General features: G+C 36.4%; 1 protein-coding gene and 1 long non-coding RNA gene across 7 annotated transcripts in view; one reads left to right on the top strand and one right to left on the bottom strand.

Moving 5' to 3' along the window:
* Nucleotides 1-21,776, bottom strand: part of USP25 (ubiquitin specific peptidase 25) — a 164,568-nt gene extending 142,792 nt beyond the window's left edge. For 4 of the 6 annotated variants that reach the window (XM_004462644.4, XM_012526814.4, XM_058296107.2 and 1 more), the window contains exon 1: nt 21,259-21,765. In XM_004462644.4, coding sequence (XP_004462701.1) covers nt 21,259-21,303 — 45 coding nt within the window. In that variant the 5' untranslated portion in view covers nt 21,304-21,765. Of the gene's footprint in view, nt 1-21,258 lie in introns of all 6 variants that reach the window. The other 2 variants (XM_012526815.4, XM_071214901.1) reach the window with 2 other exon arrangements.
* Nucleotides 21,777-21,964: 188 nt separating this feature from the next.
* LOC139438824 (uncharacterized) lies at nt 21,965-23,827 on the top strand. Its single transcript, XR_011648549.1, has 2 exons — nt 21,965-22,202; nt 23,740-23,827. It is a non-coding gene; the product is annotated as an uncharacterized lncRNA (long non-coding RNA).
* The last annotated feature ends 325 nt before the right edge of the window (nt 23,828-24,152 follow it).

The raw sequence follows: 24,152 nt of genomic DNA, 5'->3' as shown, positions 1-24,152 counted from the left end.
ACAATGTAAGGTGATGATGGTGAGGCAATGTATGGGAACTCTGTATGGTGCACATAAATGTTTTGCTAACTCACAACTTAAATTAAAAAAATAGAAAATAAACTTTAAGAAAAACACCATGAAATAAGAAAGTTTGATGTATATGGTACAGATTCATACAATAATATTCTTTCGTGTTTGGCTTATTTCACTAAACATCATGCCTCAGAGGTTTCCAGGGTGTAGCATGTATAAGAACTTCATTCTTTTTTATGGCTAATATTCCATTGTGTGTAATCTCTATTTTATTTATCCATTCATTTGCTATGGATACTTGGGTGCTTCCACCTTTTGGCTATTGTGTATAATGCTGCTTTGAACACTGTTGTGCAATTATCAGTTCAGGTATTTGATTTCAGTTCTTTTGGGTGTATACCTAGAAGTGGAATTGATGGGTCATATGAGGAGTTCTATTTTTAAGTTTTTGAGGAAACACTAAGTTGCTTTCTACAGTAGATGCACCATTTTACATTCGCACTGAAAATGTATTATTTCCTGCATCCTTGCATTTATTTTCAATTTTAAAAATAGCTATTCTAGTGTGTGAAAGAGTATCTCACTGTAGTTTTGTTTCCAAATATTTTCTCCTATTGTAGGTTGTCTTTTCTTAAAAATTTTTAGTAACATAAATATAACCTAAAATTCTCTCCTTTAACTATATTCACCTATATAATTTAATGTTGTTAATTACGTTCACAATGTTGTGCTACCATCACCACCATTTTTACCAAATCTTTACAATCAACCCAAATAGAAACTGGACAATTCAGACATCCTTAGTGTGTGACATTCAACATTATTTGGGTCACCCCACTGTCTCCTCCTCTAGAATTCTGCCCACATTCCAGAAGAACAAAGGGAAGAATAAAGACAAAAACATGTCAACCAAATGAATTTGCCTTCATTAATAAAGCCTCCCATACTAATTTTCACCTAAGCCTCACTGAGCAGGACAATGTCACATGGCCACACAATGCTGCAAAGGAGACTGGAAAAAGTATTTCTCAGCAAAGCACAATGCTGCCCTGAAAATAAAATCAAGTGTTCAGTCAGTAAGGAGAAAGAAAAGAATGTATATTGGACAGGCACTGGCAGTGACTGGCATACCATCAATGAATGTTCAATTCCATAAAAATCTCATTAAAAGGCTAAGATAACCAAGACTACTTAACAATAAAATATATAATTAAAGCACATAAAAACAAAGTCACATAAAATGCCTAAAAGTATGAAAATATTTGAGTAAAAAAATTAAATTGCCGAAGTTACAGGGCTGAATATGAGAACACATGTCTCTTTAGACCCATAACTTTTCTAGTTTTATTTAGCAAATTACCAATAACTAGCAATGGAACAATGACTAAGTTAATGCAACACCCAACAAATTAAAGACGCATAAAATGTTACAGAAATTCTCTAATTCAATGTCTTATTTTAGTGACTATAAAATACTTAAAAGATTTTACAAGCTTGCTTGTCATCTCACCACTATCACCCTCTGCAAACATTATTTTCCTCAACTGAAAATTATTCAGTCACTGTTGTGGTAATGACTGTTAAATAGCCCAATGAAATGAATCATGTATAAAAATGTTTATAGCTATTATATATAATGTTGAAAAAGTGGAAAAGACACAAATGTGGTACCACTTAAGGAAGAGGTTCTCAAAAACTTCAGTGTGCACAAGAAATTACTTGACAAGTTTGTTAATAAGGATCCCCAGGACCTAACCCCAAACATTATCCCTCCAGAGGTCTGTTAAGGCCCAGAGATCTTCATTTTGTAACAGAAAACCTCAAATGATTTTAATTAAAGTTAGCTAAAACTGTCGTTTAAATTATGTAAAAAACTGTATTTATTTATTTTTTTACTTCCTCCCACTAGAGACAATATACTTCCTTGTCCCACTGCTGGTGGACATGGGCATATTAGTGGACAGCATACAATCAGTCACATAAAGTTCCTGACTTCTTGAACTTCTGAAAAGTTGGGCTTGCCCTACTGAACTTCTACAACTGCCTTAAGAAGAACATGATCTGAATAGTCACCTTTCCCAGAAAAATTAAGCACATGTAGGGAAGAACCATCCTAGCCAATTAACAAAACTGTGAACATGACTATTTTTTGGTATATTACTGAGTCTTGAGGTAGTTGATTGATAAGAGTCCAATAAAAACATTGATTATTTTATAAAGAGCAAGGCTTTTGAAATTTTGTTATTGTTGTGTGGTTTTACATTTTACTAAAAAAAAAAAAATCAGCTAAAAATCCTAGAAAAATAATCCAGGTGTATCTTCAGCATGGTTCCTTTTCTCATAAATTTTTACTGAAAATGAAAAAATGAGGGAAAGAAAAAGAGGTGGGGAAGAGAAGGCTGAGTGAGAAAGTAAAAGAATTTCCTTAGGTTAAGTTGGCAAAAAACGAAAAGCAATTTTTTTAAAATGAGCTATGTGAAAGATTTTAAGTTTAACGCAGAGAAGCCACCTCATTTCTAAGGTCCCCCTTTTTTATTAGCAAATTCCAACTGTGCTTTTCTTGTTTTTGAAAACCTGCACTTTATTTCCTATAGTTATGTTTTTTTATGGCTGTCATTTTTTTGTTGTTGTGAATATGGCCCTGGTCTTGCAAGGTCTGTACCTTCACATTTCTTAAACTTCTGGTGTACTATATACCTTGGTACTCAACTGGAAATTTCTTATCTATGGTTCTCTCTTCCTTGACTAACAATTTCAGATCCAAAGTGGATATAATTCATTCTATCTCTAGAGCTCTCTTTCTGAGCTCCTATGTCCTCCTTGTATGGAATGCTTATCTACTAAATAAATAAATAAATATATTTTAAGAAGATGGTTCAACCTGTTTCCACTCCACTGTAATAAATAAAAAGAACAAGATTCAACATCCAAGACATCTAATGACTTGGAAACACCACAAAAATAATAAGCCAAAACTACATGCAAGCGGTTAGATTCCTTAATGTTATTTGTATTGTATCATGACATGTTTCAAATGTCTAAAATGTGTAAAATACAGTACTACATAGACAAGATAGCATTGGTTATTTCAATATAAATTAAGAATCACAGAGCTTCACAAAAATTATTTCTCTCTCCAGTTGGCCCTTCCTAATGCTGGGTCTTTTTAAAAGCTATTTCAGGGAAGATGACAGTATATTTAACATTAGTAAATTTCTTAAAGTAGTAAAAAAAAAAAAAAAAAATTTTAAGGGGAGTATAATGGCTTAGATCAGGGAAAGATTAGTATTTATGTTCCTGCTGTACACCAGACTGTTTTGTTTCCAGTATACAATATAATTTAACACACACACACACATACACACACACACACAAATCTTGTAGAAAGTTACTTTCATTTAAAAGCTAATGGTTTGTAAATCCTCACAGGGCCCACTGGATGGAATGGAGGAGAGTATGGGCCATGATGTGGACCATTGACTATGAGGTGCAGAGGTACCCAAAGATGTACTTACCAAATCCAATGGATGTGTCATGATGATGGGAACGAGTGTTGTTGGGGGGGGGAGAGGGGGGGTGGGGGATGGGGCTGAATGGGACCTCACATATATATTTTTAATGTAATATTATTACAAAGTCAATAAAAAAAAAAAAAGAGATTAAAAAAAAAAATAAAAGCTAATGGCAGAGTCTAAACATCTATGTAAAGTACACACAAAAAAAGTACATCTATGTAAAGTACACACAAAAAAAGTCCAGTAACTTTCTGAGTTCAGGTAGCCTGTAACTTTAAGGTGGACTACATGACCTTTCATTTCCCCTCGAGTATAATAATATTCTATTAAGTATCTGGGGAAATTTCCTATAGTATAATCCTTATCATGGCTTAAGGGCCCAGTACAGTGACATGGACTACTCTTATCTTGCATTACTATCCCTCTCTCTTCCTCTCCCCACGACACTTTCATTCAAGTTCTCTAAAGTACCATTCTCTTTTGTACTTCAAAGTTCTTGGCATAGTCATGCACCTTCTGTTAATGTTAAAGGTTCTCCTAGCATTTACCACAGATTAAAATTATACACTATGGCTGTTTTATCACCAGACCATAAATCCGGACTATTCTCTCATCACTATACTCCAGGGACCTAGTACAGAGTCTGGCATATGATAGGCACTCAATAAATACTGACAATAAATACAGCACAAATTTCAGAGGTGAACTGGAATAAGTTAGATAACAGGGCTTGAGATAATCCTCAGGGAAAGATACTAACTACTAGAGATGAGAACAAGAAGCAGACATAAATTAGGCCCACTTGCTAAGCAAACTTTCTACATTATACTAGTCTCTATCTAGAATTTCACAGAAGGCTTTATTTCCTAGTTCTGACCCTGTCGATCCTACTTGAAAATGAATCAAAAGAATAATAATGTTGAAATTCCCTATTGAAAATATCTACATAGTGGTAGTCCCAAGAATAGCTCAAGGTATCGTTTATTTCCCACTGCCAGAGTCGAGGCTTATCTCAATTTTGGAGGGTTAACAGAGCTTTTGGTATTAAAATAAATTAATCAGCATAGAAATCTGAAATCCTTTTTTTTAACATGGTTTTTAAAGGAACATGAATTTAAATTCCAAAAAGCCCAACTTGCAAAAACATTTGGAACCAATGTTCATGACAGCATCATTCACATAATCAAAGGGTGGAAACAACCCAAAAGTCTATCAAAAGACGAATGGACAAAGAAAATGTGCTATATACATACAATGGAGTACTATTAGGCCATAAAATGAAAAAGTTCTAATACATGCTACAACATGAATGAACCTTGAAAACATTATGCTAAGGGAAATAAACCAGACACAAAAAGACAAATATAGTATGATTCCACTTACATGAAATATCTAGATTAGACAAATTCAAAGAGACAGAAAGTAGATTAGAGATTACCAGGGAAGGAGGAAGGGGAGTTAACTTAATGGGTACATAATCTCTGTTTGGGATAACGAAAAAGTACTGGAAACAAGATAGTGGTAATGGTTACAGAACACTGTGAAAGTGATTAATGCCAGTGAACTATACACTTAAAAAGCTAAGACGTCAAATTATATGTTTTATATATTTTACCACAATAAAAATTTCTGAAAATAGCATTGCCCACATTGGCCCAGAACATTATTTTAAAAAACCTTATTAGGATGACAACCTTTTATGATATACTGACTGATATTACAATATTTTCTGTGTTGGCACACAGCACAAGTGATGTTTTTTTCACAGAGAATCACCTACATAAGAGTATCCCTAGGGCAGTAAAACATTCCCTGCAGCTTTAATGGTATTTATTATGTATGTTCCCTTGGGGTATGTATATTTCGTTTGTTGTTTTATAAAATAGACAAATTTGAGGGGAAAAAATGGGACCTTGTCTGTTTTTATAATGCCTAACATTCTAGAAAACATGTGCGTAAACAAAACTTCTGTGAATCAAATCATATTCTTGAATTACCAGCCTGCAGTTTAAAAGTTTAACTTATTTTGATAACTACTGACTAATTCCTAATAAAGCTCTCTCTTGTCCAATTAAATCTTTATGTATATCTAAATTCCACTATCTCTCATAAATTTTCATAACATATAGTCCAGAAATAAACTGTATTATAACAACACTAATATAAATGAAATAAATAAGTTTTCAGAATAACTTTCAAACTAGGATACTATATAATTCCTAGAAACAATATATGTAACAAATAATTGCTTAAAGCAAATAGTTTTTGCTCCTATTAATTACACGTATAATATACCCTGCTTAATATTAGAAACTGTATTCTAGATATAAGGCTAGGTTCTAGAAGCAAAGCAAATGCTCTAGACCACTTTCCTGACCCCTAAAAGAATTTAATTACAGGAATGCCTTGGCCTGCAGCACCTCAGCAAACTTCTCTACCATCCAGAGGGCTTCAGTAACAACCTCTCCAAAAAGAACTGAATCTCAGAGTCTTGGGACTAGGAGGAAGATCTTTCACAAATGTATTCCTTCCTTTATTCTTTGATGTTCTCTTTAACCTTCAGTAGTCAGTCATCCATTAGCAGTCAATTCTTCTTTATATTAAATTATCGTGTGGTTTCTGCGTCCTGATTGTACCCTTACTGATACAAGTTCTTTAAAAGTAATTTTTGTATTCTAACAATATAGTAATGACTTAATTCTATATTTTTTAAGAGAATTAATTTCATAAGACAATTAGGAAGGGAAAAGTTAGCCATATATACTGAGCTCTATCACAGTACTACCATCTACTGAGCAGTTACTAAAAGTACATAAGGCACTAGGTAAAGTACTTTATGAACACGAACATTAAATTCTAAAATTTCTATAAGTACTGTTTTACCCATTTTGCAAAAGATGATACTAAGGAAAAGAGTGAGAATATTGCCCTAGATCAACCATACAGCTAGGAAACAGCAGAGCTTGTCTTTGAAGCTAGGTCTATCTGATTTCAAAGTTCATATTTATAAGCACTAAATCACAATAATTGTGGATGAAAATCTTTATTCTTCACATTTTTTGGGACCAACCAAAATCTAAGAAACATGATTAGTATTCTAATATGTGGTACAAAGAGCTCTAGCACAAAAGCTCATCTTTAAAAACAAGTGCACGGATGCCTTAAAGGTACCAGAAAAAATTATATACTATACTCAGGAGCAGCTGAAGAAGAGGTGAGGCTGGCTCCCGGACCAACCAAAGCCTGCAGTTTCCTGCATCCCTGCAACCAGCACCCACGTCCTGCCACCACCACCATGCCCAAGACAAAGGCTGAAGGGGACATTAAAGGAGATAAAGTCGAAGTAAGGACGAACCACAGAGAAGATCTGCAAGGTTATCTGCTAAACCTGCTCCTCCAAAGCCAGAACCCAAGCCTAAAAGAACCCTGCAAAGAAAGGAGAGAAGGTACCCAAAGGGAAAAAAGGGAAGCTGATGCTGCAAAGGATGGGAATAACCCTGCAGAAAACTGGAGATGCCAAAACACACCAGGCACAGAAAGCCGAAGGTGCTGAAGATGCCAAGTGAAGTGTATACATTTTTGATAAATGTGTACTTTTGATGACTGTACAGTTTAAAATACTATTTTTTTAATCAAGTTTTATAAAAATGCAGAATTTTGTTTTACTTTTTTTTTTTTAAGCTATGTTGTTAGCACACAGAACACTTCATTGTTTTGGGGAAGGGAGCAAATGTCACTGATAAAATATCCCTGAAGCTGAATTAATATGGGAGAAAATACTCTTGCCCTCTAGTTTTTTGAGAGCCTTCCTCTTTACTCCCAGGAGAAGGGGAATCCCTGACATTGATAAACATTACTCACCTTGGCACAGATGGCTTGTGGTGTAGAAAAACTAAAATTCATTTTTATGTCCTCATGACCTCTTCTCTCTCTGCATTCAGCATACATTTGACTCCCTTAAACCCTGAGACCTGCTGGGGCCTGACCCAAAAAAAAGTGGTTACCAGGATGTCAGGCAATCTGGACTTTCCAGTGATGCCATGGATATGGCATTCCTCAAAAAAGTACTGATTACTTTTTTAGACTGTGGATAATTCTGCTGTTTTCATTTCATTTCCTGAAAGTCAAAGTCAGCTCGTGAAAAGTTGTTAAACACATGCTAAAGGTGAAATGTCAATCCTCACTCTAAAGTTCCCCCATTCAGAGCATCAGATGAAGACTTTATTGGATTTTACAGTGGCTTTCTGATTTTGGTAGTCCATTGAAGAAGGGAGCTTGAAAGTTGTTACATACTTTTAATGACTGTCTGCCCATGTCCTGCCTGAAATGCTATGACTGTTTATGAAAAGTATCTTTAATAAAAGCTGGATACAGTTTGGCTTGGGAAAAAAAATTATACACTATACTCAAAATCAGCTGCAAGAAATACAGTACCAGCCATTAAGTGTGTTCACATTTAAATAATTCCATTAAATTTCTCTCTTCCAAATTAAATCCAATCACAGCTTTGTCCTCGCTCATAGACTTCTCTTTTCCTTGAAATAATATCTTCAATCCACCTATATATCTTCAATAGTTCATTTCAGGCATTATCTCCTCTTTAAAGCCTTTCCTATTCTTCCTAGATAAAATGATCCACTCTCCTTGCTCCTATCACTATATACTATAAAGGTTTCATTTAATGGCTAATATCATACGCATTTCTGTTCCCTACCATCAATAAACTCTAACTTTTTGGTTTATTACCTAATTCTCGATCTGTTTAAAGTAAAGAAAGAATAAATGAGTGAGTAGACATGAGTAATGATGATATATCTAAGCAGAAATGTACCATATGAAACTGAAAATCTGAAACTAGAACACAGGTAAGAGTATAAAAATTAAATTCATTTTGAATATACAAACTCAGAAGTAATGAACACATATCACTAAGGAAATACACAATCTCTCAAAAATAGAGCTTGAGAAGAAGCAATCAAGGAATAAACCTGGAAAATCAAAACAGTTAAGAAGTAAAACAAAGTAAAACTATATTAACAGCCAAACTATTCCCAGGAAGTATAGCCCAAGTGCAACTAGACGATATATATGTACTTAAACATTACACACAGCTAAACTTACTTGCTACTGTCTTCTTATTCAGTAATTCTCAAGTACTTTATATTTGTAATATGCATTCAAGAATTATAAATTTTGGCGGCACACACCTTCACCACAACAAAGTACGGTAGTAGTAATTACAATATAACTAATAGTCCAGTATAATAATATTGTCTCACAGTGTGTGCAAAAAGCAGTTAAATATTGCACAACAGTGTTTCATTTTCTTTACTTCCCAGGCACTGAGATATGTTCATGAAGCAAAGTAATGATAAGTTCTAATAAATGATATTTATTTGGCACACGCTTAAAATTAAGCTACAATTGTTACCTCTTATTCATAGCAAGTATATCCCACTCTAACTAAATCATGCAACCTTCTCAGTTCAACATTCTGATTGAAAGACCCTGCAATAACTGCCATTCATTTACTGAGCTACAGCAAAACAAAAATGCTTTAAACTCTCATTAAAACCTGGTAGCATATCTGTGAAGGTTTTACAGCAAACAGACTGAGAACACTCAAGGACAATGGTGATAACTCAACACCAGGTCACAGATGTAGCCTGGTTAACAATAGCAATAAAATACATTCCCAAAAGTTTAATAATAACATACTACAAAAATATCCTGTTACATATTTATTAATTTTCTTGCTTAAAGTTGCAAGAGCAAAGGTACCTTCTGTAAAACATTTGCCATATGTCAAGTTAAATTAACTTTGTTTTTTTAAAAAATTTTACCAGTTTTTTAGTTTTGGTTACCAGTTTTCATGGATAAAAGTTATGCAATACAGTATAAAGAATTCATGCCTAATTTATATTTATACAGATTTCACTTAAACTACAATAAAAATATTTTAACTCAACAAGGAAGAATGTCTCTCAGAGAGATATTCCTCTAAAATGGCCCTAACTCAAGGATGAAAATTTAAAAATAATGTCATCAGGTAGAACATTAATGGGGAGAAGGGGTAACATTTTAATAAAGTTGATGGTTATCCAAAGGGGAAAACTGAAACTGGACATTTAACAAAAATCAAATCCAAGTGGCACACTTAAATGCAAAAGGCAAAACAAAATATCAGGAAACTAAGAATAGTAGGGAACTGCTTTAGCCTTATAAAGGGATTTTACAAAAAAACTAACACTAACATCATATTTAAGGGCAAAAGACTGAATGTTTTGTACATAAAATCAGGAACAAGGCGAGAGTATCTATTTTTACCACTTCTATTCAATATTTTACAGGAGACCCCAGAAGGTACAACAAAACAAGAAAAATTCTTGAAGGTTAGAAATAAAGTTCATAAGCTGTTATTCACAAATAGCATGATATTACACATTTTAAAAATCTGTGACATCTACACACATAAATACACACACGCACGCACAAAAAAGAAAACTACCAGAAGTAGTAAGTGAATTTACAATGTTATAAGATATAAGGTCAATTAAAAAAAAAAAGAACTGTTTTCCATATACAAAGAACAAGTGGAGTATAAAACTAAACAAAAAAATACCATTTGCAATAGCATTAAAACACACTAAATCTAATAAAAGATACGCAAAGACCTGGAAACAATTACTGCTGAAAAAATAATAAAAACCTAAAGAAATGAAAAGAGTATGTTCTTGGACTGAAAGACTAACTAGTGTTATGATGTACATCCATCCCAAATTGCTCTATATATTCAACACAATCCCATTCAAAAATTCTAGCAGGATCCTCTGTCCAAGTGGACAAGTTGATATGTGATTTATACGGAAATGCAAAGACAAAGAAAAGCCAAAACAATTCTTAACAAGAACAAAGTTGAACAATTTACACTCCCTGATTTCAAAACTTACTCCAAAGCAACAGTTATCAAGAAAGTATAATAGAGCATAAGGATAGAACAGAAGAGTTCAAAAATAGACAATTATATATGGTCAATTGATTTTCCATAAAAATACCAAGGTAGTTCAATAATGAAAGCATATTATTTTCAAAAGCAGATGATGGAATAAGTAGTGTCCATATGGAAATAAATGAGTTCTTAGAACTCAGAACACACACAAAAATAAATTCCAAATGGATCACTAAGGTAAACATTTAAAACTTAAAAGATAAAACTTCTAGAAGAAAACATAAGGGAAAAAATCTTTGCAAACCAAATACAAAGCAATGAGCATAAAAGACGTCAGCAATATTTTTTCCCTTCAAAGACATTTATAAGAAAATAAAGCCCACACACTGGGAGAAAATATTTCATATAAATATTTTTATATATATACACAAACATATCTGATAAAGGACATATTTGTAATATATAAAGAAGTCCTCCAATTCCGTAATAAGAAGATAACCCAATTAAGAAATCTGTATAATTTCTGAACACTTTAAACACTTTAAAAAGATATAAAAGGGAAGCGGACGTAGCCTAATGGATGGGGTGTCCGCCTACCACATGGAAGGTCTGCGGTTCAAACCCGGCCTCCTTGACCGTGTGGAGCTGGCCCATGCGCAGTGCTGATGCGCGCAAGGAGTGCCGTGCCACGCAGGGGTGTCCCCGCGTAGGGGAGTCCCACGCGCAAGTGCGCCCCATAAGACGAGCGGTAAGGAGAGCCGCCCAGCGCTAAAGAAAGTGCAGCCTACCCAGGAATGGCGCCGCCCACACAGAGAGCTGACACAAGATGATGCAACAAAAAGAAACACAGATTCCCGTGCCACTGACAACAACAGAAGCAACAAAGAAGACACAGCAAATAGACACAGAGAACAGACAACCAGGGTGGAGGGGGAAGGGGAGAGAAATGAAATAAAATGAAATGAAATAAAATGAAATGAAATAAAATGAAATGAATGAAATGAAATAAATGAAATGAAATGAAATGAAATGAAATGAAATGAAATGAAATGAAATGAAATGAAATGAAATGAAATGACATAAAATAAAATAAAATAAAATAAAATAAAAACAAGTTATAGAAGCATTCATTACTTCTAAAAAGTTCTGTCCAGGCACTTTTATCTCATCTTATTCCAACAACAAACTCAATCGTTTCTCCGATTTCCAGAAAGATAAACAGATTACTTAAATGACATAGTCAAGGTCTCCTTATTAATGAAAAAACATGAAGAGGAAAAAAAATGCTTACTCATATTCATCTCACAAAGCCAAACCCCATAATTCTTTTCCTTTTGACCTTTAGCATTCATATAGTACCTTCTTTCCTTTGTTACAAAAAAATTACAATATTATTAACTATAGCCTATAAATTACATTAGTTGTATTTTTCCCATGCATCATCACATTCTTAACACCATACAGTAGAACATTCCTGCATTTACATTATTTACCACAATCCCCATCTACTGCCAAAATCATTCCTATACATTCCCTATATTATCCTCCAGCTGTCTGCCAACTAACACTTACCTCCCTAGACTACTTATTTGAGCCAAAAATGCATCCATAAATCAAGTGTTTGTTACACTCATTACAATTTGTTACCACTGAGTCCATCCATTACCACATATTTACATTTAGCCTTATTTTTTTAAAAAAGATTCATTTTATTTATTTCTCCCCTGCCCCTCATTCTTTACATTTGCTATCTGCTCTCTGTGTCTGTTCATTGTCTGGTCGTCGTCTTTTAGGAGGCACCGGGAACCAAACCTGGGACCTCCCATGTGGGAGGGAGGCACCCAATCATTTGAGCCACCTCCACTCCTTGCTTGTTGAGTCTCTCATTGTGTTTCCTCATTGTATCTCTTCACTGCATCAGCTCACCCCACCAGCCCATCACATCAGCTCACTGTCTTGCTCCTCTTCTTTAGGAAGCACTGGAAACCAAACCCGGGACCTCCCATGTGATAGGCAGACCCCTAACTGCTTGAGCCACATCTGTTTCCCACAATTAACCATATTAAACATTATACATATATCCCTCTTCCTTCTAAAGAAATATAAAGTGCCATTATACTTCAAAACAAGAGGATCAGAAAGAAGGAACTTACTTACAAATTATCAGGATGTCAGAACAATTAACACAGAAAGGTACTGACAAAGGAATAGGCAAATGAATTCTGAAACAGGCTAGAGAGCCCCAGGAGGTGGGGGGGTGAAATAAGAATTTTATATAAAATACTTGTATATGTCAGAGAAGGCATGTCAGTACAGTGGGGAGAGAATGGACTTTTCAAAATAAGGAAGGTTAAAAAAAAATAAGTCATATATAAAAAAATTTCAATTGAATCCTTACCAGACACAATTTACAGAAATCAACTCTAGAATAAATAAGGACTTAAATGTTGTAAACATAACTTTAAAATTCATAATAGAAAATATAAATGAATATTTTTTAGACAGTGAGGTGGGAAAAAGTTTCTTTAGAAAAGTTTACGCAAGTTAAACAATTAAAAGTTACACGTTAGGAATTAATACAGATGCAGCAAAAATTAAATTGAAGGAATAATGAACACAGAACTCAAGATTATGACAACCACAAATATAAGCAGATAGATGGGAGGAGGGTACTATATGGTTATATATAGGTTATTATCAAATTTCTTGCTTTTGTTTTAAGTATTGGGTTCAGGCATGCTTACTATTAAAAAATAAACAATTTAATAAATGAAAACATATTTGTATGAATGGCTTATCATGAACTAGTGGTTATGATTAATTCTATTCTGTGCACCACAGAACCAACAAAAAAATGTATGGTATTTAAAAAAAAAAAAAAAACACCAACAGAGGTAGTAAATATAGAATGGGCATTACAAAAAAATAATCTGGAAGATCACACTAAAAAGTTACCCTAGCATGTAGAGCAAAGAGGAGAGATGGGAATTACAAAATAAAATTTGAAGTAAGAAAGATGAATGGCATGTAAAAGTCAAAGAATGTATGCTACTGAAGAAAAAAAAAGAACAGAGTAAAAGCATAAATTTAAAATTATATCTTTTTCCTGACAAGAACACTGAACTCTTCAGATCAAAAACCCTAGACAGGTTTATTAAAAAGATACATATGGGGCATACCCATAAGGCATATGGAAGAGTTCAAGTGTTCATGGGGCATTGTAACGGTGGCTGGAGATCAACATAATAACAGAAAGAATATCCAATTCTATCCTGGGGAATTCTGTGACATTCTCTAAAGGGACAGCAAGAATCCCCCAAGCACAGGGGCAGTGACTAGGGAAGGAGGATGGACCACTGACGGATCCTTGATATTGATGACTGTATGGATGAACCTTTTCTTTTGAAATTGAAACTTAGCCTAGTATTATATATTGCCTAAGAGTTACCTCCTGAGAAGCTCCTTATTGCTCAAATCTGACCTCTCTCTAAACCAAACAGCATATAAATGCATTACCTTTCCCCACCCGCCCCAACCCAGCATGGAACATGACTGACTCCCAGGGATGAGCCTCCCAGGCACCAAGGGATTACTACGAAGCACCAACTTGTAATGCAACTGGGAAAAGACCTTGACCAAAAAGGGGAAAGGGTAAAGACAAATGAGTTTATAGGGCTAAGAGACTTCAAAGTGAGTCGGGAGGTCATTCCAGAGGGTACACTTATACACAACTCATCAGGATCTCATTGACTGCCACAGTAAATACTGCCTCAAATAGCAGGGCTCCTGAGGGCTCGAGAGACATCCAGGCACAGGCAGGGCTGACACTCAGGTATTTGGCTCACCTGTCAGTGAGCCCTACTTTGGAATTTACGCTCCCTAGTATGACACAGATTCAGCTGTGGTTTCCTTACACATGGCTCTTCTGCCCCTTCTATCTGGACCTAGAGTTAGTACTAGAGTTGATAGGTTTATGTCTAAGAGACTTAAATCTTTGGGCTTTCCATGTGCCAGTTGGGTCCTGAATCTCAAAAGAGTTGCAACACCTACTCTCCAGTTCATTGGACTCACCTAGGACAAATAACAAGGAAATGATGACTGACAACAATGATCCCAAGGAACAGAGAGAGTCTTCAACTGCAAGCAAGATAGTCTCATCCATCTGCCCCATGGGATCTAAGCACCCTCTCAATTAGAGGCAGAGTGGGCATATGGACTGTTTATCTAGAATGTTAAAGAAAGCCAACAAAAAATTTATAAGAACTGATGAGAACTGAATAAGGAGACTGGATGCAATGTTAGTATATACAAATCAAAAGTCTTCTTTACACTAGCAATAACCAAATGAAAAAGTTATCCAAAAATCCATTTGCAGCAGCAATAAAAACAAAAATAATTCTTTTTTGCAACAAATATATACTAAAAGGAATAAAACAAAACATGACAGAGAACCATAAAAGATTCCTTCATGTAGAGTCTCAATATTGTAGAGATAGTCCACAAATTAATGAGTATAAAACAATTTAAGTAAAATTTCCAAGCATTTCTTTAATCTTTCCACTTTAATAGTCAATTATATCTTTAAGAATAACCAAGACAGTTTTGAAAAAGAATAATGAGGGAAGGTCTGCCCTACCTGACATAAAAATAAACCTTAAATCTATATTATGGAACTGAAACAATGAAAAAAAAAAGCAGAAAAAGAAAATATAGGGATGTAGATACTTAGAAAAATAAATTTATATATGTGGGATTTTAGAATGCAATAAAGGAAGCATTTCAAATAACTAGGGAAAGAATATATTAGTTAATGAACAGGACAAATCGTTGTCCACTTAAAAGAAATGAAATAAATCTCTACTTCCCATCATAAACAAAAGTAAATTCCAGATGACTTAAAGATGTACATGATAAAATAAAGAAACTAAAAACAGTAACATGAAGACTACAACCTTAAAGTAAAAAAGGCCTTTCTTACCAAAAGACCAAGGTCTAAAGCAAGAAAGAATAAAACTGCAATAAAAAATTAAAAGTTCATATTGATAGGAAATTGTAAACAAAGTTGAAAGGTCAAAAATAAAATGAGGTGGGGATGGGAGGACTACAGAACTGTAAGAGCCATAATACGATAAGGACTCCTAGAAATAAGTAAAATGAATAGATAATTTGCAGAAGCAGTACTCAAGACAAATACAACATGAATATATTCAACTTCTCAATAATTTTTCAAATGCAAATCTTAAATGAGATCATTTTCATCCATCAGATTAGCAGGGTTTAAAAAGATTTATAATACCAGGTAATGCTGAGGATCTAGATAAAGAGCAACTCGGGGAACTGGAATGATATTGAACACTATGATTTTGAAAGACAAACTGGCATCATCTACCAAAAGTTAAACATGCAAATGTTTGACCATTTCTAGGCATTTGTTGTAAGAAACAACCACCGTGTTTATCAAAATGGAACTAGTTGAATAAATAACGGTCCATTCAATTCATATAATAAAATACAGTGTGCTATTTTAAAGAACATAGATATTCTCCCTCTCCACGCCTTCCCTTACCCCTCCCCTCTTCTCTTTCTCTTCCTCTCCCCTCCTCCTCCCTACTCAGGAAGAAAAGGTCCATAACATATTATGGTAACAAAAGCAAGTGAGACTGGACTCAGATGTGATCTTTGTCCTCAAGCCTCTCCTGTTACTTTTACCAGAACTGTAGTTGGTGCTGGGGTTTAGTGTATACCCAGGAGACCTGAATCTCTGGACTGACCATGTGATAGCCAGGCCCTGAGCCTCAACAGACTTGCAACTCTTACACTCTGGTTGATTGGACTTACCCCACTCAGCTAACATGGAAGTGAAGAAGGTCAACCACCACATCAGGGAGCCAAGAGTGCCTACAACTGAAAGCAGGAGAATTGCATCCAGCATCCATGTGGAATCTAAGCCCTCTCTTGATATAGATGTGGAGTGGACACAACCATCTAAGGTCCACAGGATGGAGGAATAGAGTATGGATTAGAGTGGACTTACTGATATTCTATACGTGAACTATTGTTATTAGTAATCGAAGAAAATGTGGCATTGGTGTGGAGAAAGTGGCCATGGTGGCTGCAGGGGGTAGGGAATGGGAGGAAGAGATGTGATGTGGGGGCATTTTCGGGGGTTCGAGTTGTCCTGGGTGGTGCTGCAGAGACAGTTACCGGACACTGTATGTCCTCCCATGGCCCACTGGGTGGACTGTGGGAGAGTGTGGCTATGATGTGGACCACTGACCATGAGGTGCAGCGGTGCTCAGAGATGTATTCACCAAATGCAATGAATGTCTCATGATGATGGAGGAGGTTGTTGTTATGTGGGGAGGAGTGGGGTGAGGTGGGTGGGGGGTATATGGGGACCTCATATTTTTTTAATGTAACATTAAAAAAATAAGACAAAAAAAAAGCAAGTGAGAATACAGTATACGTAAGATACCACTTAGTAAAAAGTATATATAATAATATCTGAATAGATTAAAAGTTCATTTTTTTTGGTAAAATGTTATTACAAGAAACTTTCTTTTTGTTTTCCATATTTTGCACAGATTGAACTTTACACGGTTCAAACAAATATATTTGTCTGTTTCAAACTTTTTAAGAAACAGTATACAAATTACAAATTATTTTAACCCTGTTTTCATGAAAGATCTCTCTAAAGATAATGTAGATAGATACTACGATAAAGATTAAATTCTATATTTATAAAGTGTTTAGCAGAGTGCCTGCCTCAAATAAACAATAAGTGGTAACCACTACTAACATTATTATCACCATTACGAGGGAACAGGTTGTGAATTCACAATGGTATTAATGGTATTAATTAATCATATATTAGATGTTATAATTATATATTCATTATAATTTATACATATCAAGCTATATTTGTAAAGAAATTAATTTGCTAAAGGAAATTAAATTTCTAACAGAAAACTACATTAGAAATTTTCTATAACCAATAAACACAAGTGACATTATTACATGTATTGCAATGGAAACTCCCTATCTCATAACCAAATTGGCTTGAGGACTGACAGCAAAGCAAAGGACAGTCCCAATGAGAGGTATTACTACTGATAATGTATTCATACACCACAGTTACATAATGACAGAAGAAAAATTAGGTAAAAGTGGGAAGTAAAAAGAAGGGAGTTAACAGCTGCTACCTTAGCTCTCTACCCAAATCAAGTCTTATGCTAATAACAAGATAACCACCTATTATTAGTAGAAATAGCCTTTTATGTAATGTTTAATGTGACTTGTGTAATGATATCTGTTCTTAAAATACTGAATTATATTTTTATAACTTCACATGACACCTAACTTAGAAAATATGAAGTGCTATTGTAACCAAGAAATTTACCCTGAAACACATTTTGTATTGTTTTTCATGTTTTATATTAACTGTGAGTTTAATTTTTGACATCTTGCCATTCATACCTCACTATTCGCTGAAATTAACAAAGTTGACTACAGATTCATAGAATTCCCTCTGCTTCCATTTTTTACTCTCCCTGTCCAAAATAAATAACTGGTTAAGTCCACTGGAAACATTCAGATCTAAAGAAGTTGCTCAAGGTAAATCATAATAACCTTAAGACTTTTTAAATAAGAAATAAGATTCTGAGGCACTTAATGACTTGCCCAAGGTCACAGATTGATGATTTAGATCTAAGCCAATCCCCCTGTCTTTCTAGGACACAATACTGCCTATCTTCCTAGCATGAATAGTTGTCCATAGTTTAAAGGTTTGAGTCCTTCTCAATAATTTTTAAATCCTGAGATTCAATATTAAGGAACTAAGATAAGTACTGGCATTCCTTTTAGAAACCACTCAATCATTATTTCATTATCGAATATTTAATGTGCAAGGAACTGTTCTCCAGGGTGAAATAAAATGGGCCAAAGGCCTGCTCTCCATGAGCCTCACATTTTATCCAAATCAGAAGGAAGCCTTTAATGTAAACAGTATCCTGCTCTCCTCACTCTATAAATTAATCTGGTCTCTGCAAAGGAGACTTCTAATCTGCCCCAAAAATCCTTATTTGGAATATAAATCAACACATCAAATTCTGAGATCTGTTAAGGGATCCTACACTCATGTAAAATACCAAGTTCAAAGACTGAAAAGTACTTGTTTAAGACCAAAATCACCAAAGGATTTAACTGTAGCTAATCTGTGGCCAATTCCACTTCACCTACAGATCAAAACATCAGAAAGGCAGATCTCTGCAGTTTTACTGTATCTCACCTAACTCCCTGCCTACTCCAAACCTCAACAATCAAGCAAAGAACCCATCAAGGAACAAAAAAAGGAGGAAAAAACACACCAGCCCCTTGTCTCATCACATATATTGTGGCAAGTTACTTTATAGGTGAACAAAAGACCGATGTAAGCTCTGTCTGGTTCTGCTTTTTTGAAAAAAAGATTATTAATCCTACAACCTTCTGCAAACAAACAAAAAAATCTTGACAATACAGGAAACAATCCCAACCACATAATAAAGCTATTTATTTGAAACTGATGTTTCACACATATACACGGACACACGCACATACAATTTTTAAGGACAGCAGAAAAAAGGCTAAAGTTTTGGTTATGCAATAACCTGTGGTTTTACTTATAATCCATTAAGTTTCTAAGTGAAAATGAAGAGTTTCACTTTTGTTTCTTCTAAAGTATGAAGCTGACTTCCTAGTAGCTAATTTAGTGGATTTAAATCTATTGACAATTTTAAATATTTATACGCATATATTGTTAGAATAGTTTTAATATGGGATAACAAAGTGGCAATGTATTAATATGGAAAGCAAACAAAAGCATTTAAGTGTTTCTTTTTTTAACACACAAATACCATTATGGAAGTATAAAATTAAATACACTCAAAAAATTTCCCCAATATCAATTAAATGATCTGAAACACAAATACATGCACACTAAAAATAGCATCATAATGGTAATATTTTAGATTAACTACTCCCTTTGTGTAAGGAGGGGGGAGTCATTTAACTAGGAAATAGAACTTGACAACCAAGATCACTCAGTAATTTGATTCTCCATTCTACAATTTTATAAACTTCTGAATCACAGAGACCTGCATTATGATTCTATGCTAAAAAAGTACTTTAGGCAAAGTCAACTGAAAAAAAAAACAAACACACAAACTCCTTGCCATTTTTCATACTGATGAGATTTGAAGTTATGAAGTACATTTTCCACTGTGAAATTAACAGGCTTTTACATTCAACAATAAAAGACAACTCTAAGGAAGTGATACCAAGCCTATTAAACATTGCTTAGTATCCATATAACCCTGGGATCCTACTCCAAGTATTACCATTTTACCACATATTCAACATCAAGAACTAAAATTTAAGGTATTCAAACAAGCACAGAAAGGAATTAGGAGATGAACTGTTTTAACCTATTATCAAATCTTGAATTACTTCACGGCAAATATAGTAAATTGCAGTCTGTAATTCTAAGTTTACCAGTAACAATCAACATACAAGAAGAGTTCCAAAAACAACTTTCCAAAGTATCTAAAATAATGCACTATCTTTGCTTTCCAAAATTCTTAAGCATCTGCAAAGCCTCAAGTAGGATCATAAAATTCTAAAAATAATCTCAAAGCAAAAACTTAGCAGGCTGTGAGAATATACACAGGCCATTTTAGGAAAGCAGGCCTTACTCTGAAGTCAAACAAGCGCAGGTAGGACATAACTGCGCCAAAACTACAAGAGGGTGGGGCATTCATTACTCACCCAGAGGAAAAAAACACAGCTTTGGCGGTTGCTGACAGTAAACCTAATTAGCCATAAAATGAAGTTAAATAATTCCAACACGTTTACGGCAATGTTTCCCTTTTGCCCAAAATGCTTTTCACATAAACGAGGAAAAAAAAAATCAAGACACGGCCAACTATTCTTCAGGATATGGTGCAAGCCATGATGGTGCACTTAAAATTCTGAAAGCAAAATCTACAATAACAGGAGCATCTCTCACAATTCACTTGCAAAAGTTTGAAGCTCGCCAAACAATTTTTTTTTCTTTGCTTCAGTAACAACCATGTGAATGTGTAACTGATGGAGGAGAAAAGGTTGAAGAGTGGAACAAGGTCAAACTTAGGGGACAAAAGATTACTGGAATAAACATGGCCATAAAGGTTTTCCTTCCTTAACTGGCAGTTTCTATATTCAGAAAGGCGGAAAAAAGAAAGAAGATTAAGAGAAAAAGGAAAACAACCAAACCCTCTACCTTCTACACAAAGTCCACCAGGCAAATGTACCTGCCCAGCAAGGCAAGCAATTCAATTCTGGTGGCGACCCAGAACAGCAGTCCTGGAATACAAAAATGCCTTCGAAATACAAACTGAATTCAGGAGGGATGACAAGTGATTAGCCTTATTTAAAAAAAAAAAAAAAGTTTAATTAAGAAGTCATCTAGTCATCTAGAGGAGTATAGGAATGTTAAGGGTCGCTCCCAATACCCGGCACGGTCTGTTACAGGAAAACAACCGGCAGGAGGTAGAGAGAAATCCGCTAACTACACCGCGCTCCCCGCAGGCAGCCCTGCGCTGAGTGCGACGCCCCCAAAGGCGACGGGTCGGAACTGAGGGTGGTGAGGGAGGAAGCCCGAGCGCGGAGGCCCTGACGGGCGGGGAGGCCGGGGAGCGCCGGCCGCGCAGCGCGAGGACCGCACGTCGGAAAGAAGCGCGGGCCCGACCCCTGCGCTCGCCTCACCTTCTGAGCCGCGCTCTGCTGCAGCACATTCTGCTCCACGGTCATGGCCCCCAAGGCGGCGGCGTCGACACAGGCGGCGGCGTCCGGCTGCTCGCGCCTCCGCCGGCCCTGGCTGCCGCGCTCCGCCGAGCTCCAGGGGGCGACGCGGACCGCGGGGGAGGACAGCGCCCCCGCCAGCAAGGCGCGAAGGCGACGGCGGCCGGCGTGCGCGGGGACCAGGGGCAGGCGGCGAGGCGCGGGCTGCGAGGGCCACGGCGGCGGCCCCACCTCTCTACTCGGTCCGCCTCAGCGCGGCGCCCCGGGCCATGAGCGGGCGGCGACGCCGGGCGCGGGAGGGCGTGAGCCAGCCGGGCCGCGTGACGCTCTCGCGCGCTTCGTTCGCTGGCTGCCGGGCGGCTCCCGGGCCACTGCGGGGAAGGGAGCGAGGGACGGAGGGAGCAGCTGGCCGGAATGGCGCTGTCCTCCTCCCTCCGCGACTCCTCCTCCCCTCCCCTCCCCCCAACCGCCGTCACCGCCCCTGCCCGGCGGCTCCTCCCCCGCCGAGCCCCGCCCGCCGGCCTCCCTAACCCTACATTGTGACCCGCGGGGCGGCGGGGCGGGGCCGCTACGGAGCCCCGCCCCGCCTCGCGCGGGCCCGGCGCTCCCGGAGTGGCGCGAGGGCGCGCCCGGCGGGCGGGGCCTGGGAGCCGCCCCTGCGGCAGGTTGCGCGTCGCTTGCCCTTGGCGCTGCGAAACTCCCAGCAACTCTCAGCGGAGGCCCCGGGGCTGCCGCGTTCCTCTCGTTGCGGAGAACCTGCCCAATCGCCTGCTCGCCGATCACTTCCCAGGCAAACATTTCCTTCCAGGCCTCGTAAACCGCAGTGGGTCCCGAACCTCGGCTCTTTTTTGTGTCACCGGTCCCACCCTTTACCTTTCTAGGAATTAATAAGATTACCGAAGGGAAAAGTAAGTGTGACTTAAGAAAAATGCTTCAGAGGCCCCTATGTTGGAATGTACTTTTCTCCTTAACTAATCACATAAATGAATATTGACATCCTCCATCTAGCGAACGTGTACCACTCACAGCTAAACTCTGGAAAAATAATGTTTACTTCCTGATGATTTAGTATGTATGAAATATGGTCTCTACAACGAACAACATTACAAAAGGTATCACTGCCTAGTAAATGATGCGTAATTCTAATAACCTCAGTTGTTATTAGCAATTAACAGTTAATTTAGCAATTAACCGCCGTATATAGAATACTTGACTATATAAAGACAATCTAACCTTACGAAAGCGATCTACCTGCAGGGAGTGGGGAGTGGGGATGTAGGAGTGGTGAGGAGCAGAATAATGATTTCATGTCAAATACAATAATATAGGTATAATTTTTTATGACAAAAAGCAAGCTTGGTAAACGATAATTGAAGTATTAACTGGTTTAATAATCATGGATCATAGTATCTCTTAAAATAAAACTTTGTGACAATTCTGTGCAAGTTACAACCTCTTTGATCCGCCCCTTGGATATCTCTACCACCTTTTATGATCTTTCCTTTGAATCTTCATATTTATTTGTTCATATGATTTGGGCAAATTACAGATTTTTTTTGTGATACATTCTTCTTTGTCAGAAGAATTTGAAAAGTCATGAAAAGTTTGGAAACCCAGAATTTTAGAATTTGTGACAACTCTGATCAAATGCACTAATCTTTTTATGAGAACATTGAGGCCCAAAGTGGGTACTAGTACATACTAGGCATACTATTATGGATCCTATTCTCCCTCACTTACAGTCTAAAGTTCTTTCTAACATATCAGCTTCAAATTTCTCTATATTAATAGTTGTTTTTTAAATGCTCTCAGGTACACAACATTTGGACTTACAAAATTTGAATTTACAATAAAAATGTAGTATCATGGTTAAAAATAATACTGCCAGAGATTAAAGTGCTGTATTCCATGAATTTGAAGATAGTGTTCCTCTGAGTTAAAATTTAAGCTCTACCAAAAAAAAAAAAAAAATTACTAGTGCCTCATTTTACTAATAAAGATAATGGTCAAATAAAACTCTTAATAGAGTAGTCATATTTGCCAACTTGAGTCATTCGTTTTTAGCTTTTTCTGATGGTCTACTTTAAAAAAAAAACCTTTGAAAATTGTTTTGTAGAACTTTAAGAAGAAAGTTTCAAATTTCCTCAATGTATTCCTTGTTAGACAACTTACTATTGGGATAAATAAATACAGGATAGAAATTTGAGGGTCCAAAATAAATTTGCCTGGACTTCTTAATTCATTTTCAAAGTTTTGAAACTATGTCAGTTTTGCTGTTTGTGAGTCACTAGAGTTGTATACCCTCAAGATGTTACTTAATGACTCCTAAATTGTTGCATTACTCTGAATTACTGATACTCAAGGACAAACCGTGATGTGATAGATTTCATATAAAATGAAAATTTTAGTTTTTATTCATAAGCCTACTCATTTCTCTTTGTTTAGGAAATGTTTGAAAACCCACTCCTGTAGACCAAAAGCATACTATGTTGCCAAAACACATTTGTAAGACATTAATAAAAGTGAAACATTCCATTCGTAGTATGGATTTGAAGTTTTCATGACAAAAGAATGTCTACTTCAATGATGTATACTTCACTGGAATCTACTTCGTCTTCACTCTTTTCCTGTAAGTGTATTGATATATTCTGGGGGTAATTACAATTCCCTCAGTGAGGGAACAATAAGCAATCATTCAAAGAGGAGGTTTCTGTGATGTCACAATGATACTATTCAGTGACAGGGAGTTCATAGATTATAACCTATGAAACTACTATCTGCCTAATACATGCTGTATTAGGTAGCCAAAGGGATACTGATGCAAAATACCAGAAATGGGTTGGTTTTTATAAAGAGTA

Source organism: Dasypus novemcinctus, chromosome 4, assembly GCF_030445035.2.
Source record: "Dasypus novemcinctus isolate mDasNov1 chromosome 4, mDasNov1.1.hap2, whole genome shotgun sequence".
NCBI classification, from domain to species: Eukaryota; Metazoa; Chordata; class Mammalia; order Cingulata; family Dasypodidae; genus Dasypus; species Dasypus novemcinctus.
Note: the sequence above shows the minus strand (reverse complement) of the source record. Positions and strands in the feature narration are given on the sequence as shown.